Below are 7,227 nucleotides of genomic sequence, written 5' to 3'. Positions count from 1 at the left end.
CCTGAATAATCTAAATGGCTGCCAGATTTTATGGAGGATATGGCGACACCAAGTAAGTATGATTTTGACAGAATTTTGCGAATTTGACGTTTCCTAAAAAAAAATAACGGCCACATGTGTCTAGTTAGCAAAGAAACAGGAAAATGGTTAGAGCCCAATTAGACTCAGACTGATTCTTGAATTACTTCACAAAAATATTGTTGATTTATGAATAAACTGTAGAAGTTATAAAGAAAATGGTATGTTCTGCTTAACAAACATTACCAATTTAACATTTTATAAGTAAAAAGATTCAAGTGAAAATACTGCATTCTTAACTCTTTCGCATCACACTTTTATTCAGCAGATGAATTCATGTAAAATTGAGTTTTTCCTAATGCTTTATGATCAAATATAATAGTTCAGAGAGGAAAAAAAAATTCCATTGCGTGAAAACTCGGAAAAACCCCGGGTCATGTATGATGACCCTATTGTCCTCAAGGGAAATGTACATACCATTTTCAAAATCTATATCACGGGCTTTTTAAGAGTTTTTTTTTGCTTGAAGTTATTAATTTGGCCAAAACCATGGCAAACTGGATTGTCTTGATGAACACTCTACTCTTGGTCTTCAAGGAATCTTCCTGGTAATCCCTTGAACAGTCTCTGTCACAATATTTTGAGTGGAATTTGGCAAAAATAAACTTATCCACATATTTATTCACACACAATACAATTGCACAATATGAGACGCTTGCAGAATACTCTAAAATATTGCAAAATATATTATAATTCATCAGATATAAGATGAAATGTTTAGGAGCAAGATGTCCCACCTGCATTTCACAAAGAAAAACAATGTTCCAACTACATTTCGCTATAGGTTTGGGACGAAAACACTGTTACCCTTGGGGACAATAGGGTCATATATGACCCGGAAAATTCCACATGCTTTTCTGGAAAATTGAGAGTACTTTATTATATCAAAATAAGCAATATACAATCTTTAGATATTCTATTTTGTGTTTCTAAAGAATTTTTTGCTGAAAAAAATAAATTAATATAAGAAATTTTGAAAAAGAAAAGTCATTTCACAAAATTCGAAATTAGTGATTTTTGATCTCAAATATTTTCTTTTCCTGAATATCTGGAGTCTTGAGAAAATTAGCCATGAATCTTACATCCTTCTATTATGATGTCGTGCACAAACCGATAGATTTCAATTAATGTAAATTGTCAAAAAAAATTGTTTTTCCTCGGGTCATATATGACCCTAATGACGCGAAAGAGTTAACACTTGGAAGGACCCTAGTGGCAGCCGCTGCCAATTTAGTTTTCAATTTAATTTTTTATAGTCAAGAATATATCATTTCGCCTGGAGGCCTGATTGAATGCGTGCGGAATTTATCTGGCTATTTTTTCGTTATAAAATTTTTAATAAAAATTAAATATTAATGTAAATATATTGCAAAAACAAAAAACTGCACTCGGAAGGACCAAGTGGCAGTTGCTGCCATATGCACTTTATATGGGAGTTTGACGTTCTGCAGATGTAATTTTCTTGATTGTTAGTGTATAAAAGCCTTAAAAAACAAATTGAAAGTGTTTTTGCAAATTATTGAGAAGAATTATGGGAAATATTGAATTGGGAAATATGAATAATTTTGGGAATTATACAATTTTTCTCTTACTTCCCAAAGCTAAAAATCCATTTTGTTAAGCGAAGTTAATAGAAAATAGTTAATAGTATTAACTATTGTTCATAAAGTAGAATTTTTGCTTTGAAAAATAAGAGAAAAATTGAAATATTCAAAGGCTGCCGCATCCAAAGGCAGACCACTTTCCCTGACGCCATGATTCTGATAAAGATGAAAACATCGAATGATTAAAAATCTTTAGATACAGTACCCAAGGAGGTGAAATTTCTGATTCAGACACCAGAAAAGAACTGACTGAGGCTCCGAATGTTAAAATATATGTAAAAATATTAAAATATTATGTAAAATCCGATAAGTGGCAGCGGCTGCCACTTGGTCCTTCCGTGACACTTTTAGTTAGGGTTCTACGAAGTGTTAAAGAAGCACCCGTTGATATTTGAATTAACAGCATAGATGGCAGGAGAATCGTTATATCGACTTCAATCCTGTGAGTTTCCCCTGTATTGTCAATTGCGGACGACATCCATAGGCCACTCCACACTCGCGGTTAAGGAGATTTTTTGTCGAAGTATAACCGCAGCAGCTGAGAGGATGGGACTCAAGGTTAACGAAAGTAAAACGAAGTACATGATCACTGGCAACACAGCATCCAGATCCCGTCCGAATGTCACTTTGGACGTGTGAAATTTGAGGTTGTTAAGGATTTCAAATACCTCGGATCGGTACTGACGGACGGGTAAATGGAGTCGAATTAGAAGTTAACGAGAGACTTGCGGCGAGGAGTAGAAGTTTCTTTGCACTCTTGTCGATATTTCGATCAAGGAACGTCTCGCAGTCAACAAAGATCAAAATATATAGAAATATACTGAAGCCAGTCATAACGTATGGAATGGAAACAGTACCGTTGACCCATACAGAGGAGAGAAAGCTGCTGATCTTTGAGAGACGGGTACTACGACGAATCTACGGGCCTTTCCATGAGGAAACTACAGGAGAATTCCGAATAAGGATAAACCACGAACTGGAGGAGCTTTATGGAGAGGCCGACACTGTGGCCTCTATTCGGGCCAGAGGAGAGGATGCCCAGGAAACTGTATGAGCGAAATCAGGAGGGGACGTCCCTGGACGAGATAGAAAAACATAGTGGACGATGTCCTTAAAACCCTGGAGGTGCTGCGAAGCTGGCAGACACTGGCTTTGGATCGTGTGGAATGGTAAGGCGAGGTGTTGCGCAGGAGGCCTTGTCTCTTAAAAGGACGTAAGTGGCCACTTAAGTAAAGTAAGTAAGTTATTGACAGTTTAGTTCGTGCATGATTCCTATAGGGAATAGATCGTAGGAAGGACGCTGCAGGTTTTGGGAGAATCTCTGGCCTTTGGTACCTAAAATAGCGTTTAGGAAGATGATTTAGCTAATTGGATCTAAAATTTAACTTAATTTTTGTGTGACTACCGGGAGGTGACTACGGACCGATTTATAAATCTGTGCAAGAGCCTGCGGCGAGTACCCGGTTTTCAGGGATTTTGTCCTGGGAGCACTAAGGCACAGGAAGCAGAAATTTCTTATAAAGAATTGAGAAAATTGATATGATTTTGTCTGCCACTGTAAATTCAATCATCTGGATGGCACATTCTTCCATGTCCAGGTCATCAAGAACTTCAAAGATCAATAATAATTTCAAGGACAGGGAACGAAAAAGAACGCATCTTGGATAATTCTGATTTTTCCCAAAGCTTTCAGCTCATACTCCAAGCCTTCCTCAGTGGCTCACCGGTTTTTCAACCAGGAGAGAAAAGATTTTTCAGAGAATCCCTTTATTGAGATGGGCAGGTGATACAATAGAAAAAATCGCATCTTGTGGAAAATGTTTTGTGAAGAAGTCTCAGCACTGTGGCCTTTGATGATTGATGAGCAGCTGATGAATTGGAATTTTAAATATGCTGAGTCTCTGGAGCAGCTTTCCAGCCTTGAAAAATGCTCACAATGTTGTCTTTTGATATCCCAGGCATCCCAATCTCCCCTTACGCCCTCGTGTACTTTCCCCAAATGTGCAGCATAAAAACAGACGCTATGAACAGGAGAGACATCACGAGGACAGGAACTGGACCACTGAAATATAAAAATTCCTCATTTTACTTTCCCGGGATGCAAGAATTTTCTAGGAAGACTCACACTTTGATTCCGGGAGAATCGTCTGTGTAGAAACGCCACATTCCGCCACTTCCGCCTCCAGGAGCCCTTGTGCGTCCTGCCGAGGAAGATGAGGATGTGGTTTTGCGTTGCTTCAGACCGCCACTGGTGGCTGTCCGGGGAGCTGCTGAGGGTTTACTTGGAGATCGGCCTCCTGAACCAACATTGGTGGAACTTGGAGCTGCTGGCTGGAGAATTCAAGCAATAATTCACAATTATTAAAGGGTTTTATTAACTCTTTCATAACATTCCAAATCACAAGATTTTCACTCACCATTTTCACTGTTTTATTGCACGGAAGTCTCGAAGAAAATGCAAAAACACTTCTGGAGAAATTAAGCTGTGACTCCGGGTGAATTGGTTTTGACTTGGTTACACGTCGACCAAAACGTCAGCCACGTGTCGGTAATATGTTCACCCACAGGTGTCTCTGCTATCAACCACCCGGCGTCTACATATTGTAATATAGCGGCCTCTTGTGTCTGGGATAGCTCTTAAAGTAAATTGAATTATTTAAAAATGCCTTTTTGAACTGAAATGGAACTCGAAACCCTTGTCTCAATTTTGAGCCTAATAAGATTAGGTTAAAATTACAGGCTATTAGTAATTTTCGAGATAATAATATGTGTAATATGATGGGATACCAGTATTTCGTCTCATAAGTCATCAATCCTCGTATAGCTCATATATAATAATTGGAATTGAAGTCTTCTGTTCTATTTATAATTTCCTTAATAATATATTTTAACACTTAAAAGTTTAGAGGACAATTCTTGAGAAAGCTGAATTTGTATTAAAGACAGCTACTGAAAACTCTAGGACTCATAAATCCATTTTACTGTAAAGGTTTTTCCATTTTATTGTATCCATATTAAAATATTTGACTTAAAATATTTATAAATTAATAAAGCGAATGAAGCGGATGAGGAAGTTAAATTAGTGACGTTAAGTGACGTCTTTTGAAATGTTTTTTTTCTTAAAATTTAATTTTTTTTTTTGATTTTTAGGTGAGTTCATAAAAATAAATAAAAAACACTTTTTACTAGTCGTCAATTCTTACTGATATTGATAGTTTTCAAAATAATTAATAAAACAGAAACTAATATAATATAATCCCTATTTTTTAATCTAGAAATAAATTAAAAAAAATATTTAATTAAAAATCTTGATATTTTATGCAAATGCTGTTTTGAATAACTCCGAAAAATGTCAGTAACGTGTTGATCTTGATCGAAAGTACAAAGCTATAAAATTTTCGTGCTTGTGATCATTATCTTAAGGCCCTTGTACACTAAACATTTTTATTACTTAGAAAATGCTTTTAGAAGCTCCAGATTTCTTTTATTTTTATTATGAAGTAAAAGATGTAATAAATTATTAGTGCAATTTGCAGATCCTGCAGTTGGAGTACTAAATGGGGGTGGCTAAAGGTGGCATTGAGACAATAATCGCTGCAGAATCACGAGTGCGTGTCGTAATTTGTTGAACCCACACATTCACGGCACTTTTGAACATTGTTATTCAATTCACTCAATCGTCACCGATTCTTGTTGCTGTTTTTATTGTTAAATTCTTCCTCTCTCGTGTCGTTTTCACGTTTTTTTCTGTCTTTGCACCTCTCTTTTTCTCCCTTTTTTCGGGTACACAGTTTGATGGAATCTTTGTTACAAACGTTCCTGGTCGATGAACACCGATTCTTTCCACGTTGTGACTCTTCTGGGTCCTTAGCATAAACAAAATAGTCGCTCATACAAAGTCAATTTCGCTAAGCCTGATCACAGAGTTGAATTGTACAAGATTTACCGAGATTGACAAATGTAATTTGTTCTAAAAGTAAGACAAGACGTAATTAATTATTCATACTATTCCAATAAAAAATAAAAAGGTAAAATCTCTCTCCTGAACATATGTTTAGCACATGACTGTTCTCATGTGATTCTGCATTATCGACTTTTCCTTGTGATGGTTCCTGTTTCTACTGTTTGATGGTTTTGAAACACGACGGGGACAGGGTAAAACAGTTGAGACGGGAACCAACACAAAGAAAAGTCGATATTGCAGAAGCAATTGACAGTAATGTGCTAAAAATATAAAAAAAAAATATTATAGGGGGAACTGGGGCAGTAGTAAACTGGGGTAGTTGTAAACACTGTGATTTTTTTCATTAATTTTAAGACTCCAGAGGATAAAACCCATAAGTATTCATAGATACCATGGGGATGTATGTCCACAGATGAATTGGTCAATAAAATCCTAATACTTTAAAAATAAAAATCATTTTTCCCGAAAATGTTGATATTTCAATTATTTTGGTCATTTGGATTTCCACCTGGAAATTAAAAACTGTGTAAAATAATCGAAATGTAGCAATACCAGTTCTTTTCTACATCTTTTAGGATTATATTTATGCATTTACTAGACAAATTGAGATTCTCATTATTTCAGAAGAATTAATAATTGGTCAGAAAACAGCATTTGGGGTAGATGTAAACAGTCAATTTCAATTTCACAAAATGAGTAGGTAAAAGAGCAGGAAATTGACTTTCATGCGAAATATCTATAATTCATAGATTACGAAAAAAATTGGTGGCGCTGTGTTCAATAAAAAGTCACATGATGTCAAAATATGGGGAAAATCCATTGAAAAATGTCTTTGATATGCATGCTTTTAGTTTTTTTGCTATTTTAATTATTCTTTGTAAAAAATGTCGTGATTTTTTGAAAAATATACAGTTTTTATATATCTCTTAAGTAATTAAAATAATCGAAAGTGGTGCAAAGTTAATTTCAAGGGTGGAAAAAAGGGTGTTTACATCCTCCCCAGAAAGTGTTTACTTCTACCCCAGGTATTTTGTGAAAACAGAAAAATGCACAGTGACACAAATTTTATTTTTATGGAAAACTCAATTGTTTTCCAGCATCAGCATTACCCTCGATGAATTGCCTATACCCAAGGGTAAAACATGAGCTAAGAAATATTTTCCAAAAAATCACGGTGTCCTTGGAAAATCACCTCAAATTCGCATCTATCGAAAATGGTTACATGTGCCCCAGTCTCCCCTAGTGGAAAAATAAAGAGTTTTCTAGGAAGATTGGTGGCAAGTATAAGACTTTTCAAAGATTTCTCTATCAATTAAAATTTATTTTTTCAATTATTCATAAAAATACATGGGAGAGGAACTGTATCAAATTCTGGATAGATTGCATATATTTCATTCAGAGGCCTATCGACATTTCAATTTTCCATACGTTTTTGCATAGAGCCACTGAATACTGTTGACAAGTTTTTTCCTAAAGAGAATTGACTTATTAGTCTGATATATTTCGAAATCGTACATGAAAAGCTATCTAAAAATACATATTTCATAATGTTGGCCGAAATAATACAAGCACTACGAGCCA

At 35.5% G+C, this 7,227-nt stretch overlaps 1 protein-coding gene across 1 annotated transcript; it reads right to left on the bottom strand.

Moving 5' to 3' along the window:
* Positions 1-3,432: 3,432 nt before the first annotated feature.
* Positions 3,433-5,539, bottom strand: LOC129802073 (protein transport protein Sec61 subunit beta). Its single transcript, XM_055847634.1, has 3 exons — positions 4,100-5,539; positions 3,808-4,013; positions 3,433-3,744 (listed from the first exon to the last, which is right to left on the bottom strand). The coding sequence occupies exons 1-3, from the start codon at positions 4,100-4,102 to the stop codon at positions 3,657-3,659; spliced, it is 297 nt and encodes a 98-aa protein (XP_055703609.1). The 5' UTR covers positions 4,103-5,539; the 3' UTR covers positions 3,433-3,656.
* Positions 5,540-7,227: the final 1,688 nt, after the last annotated feature.

The sequence above is a fragment of the Phlebotomus papatasi genome, chromosome 2, assembly GCF_024763615.1.
Source record: "Phlebotomus papatasi isolate M1 chromosome 2, Ppap_2.1, whole genome shotgun sequence".
In the NCBI taxonomy this organism is placed as follows: domain Eukaryota; kingdom Metazoa; phylum Arthropoda; class Insecta; order Diptera; family Psychodidae; genus Phlebotomus; species Phlebotomus papatasi.
Note: the sequence above shows the minus strand (reverse complement) of the source record. Positions and strands in the feature narration are given on the sequence as shown.

Coding starts and splice junctions, on each gene's coding strand:
- LOC129802073 (XM_055847634.1), bottom strand. Junction 3,745..3,807: donor GATTCTCCCGGAATCAAAGT/GTGAGTCTTCCT, acceptor TTTATATTTCAG/TGGTCCAGTTCCTGTCCTCG.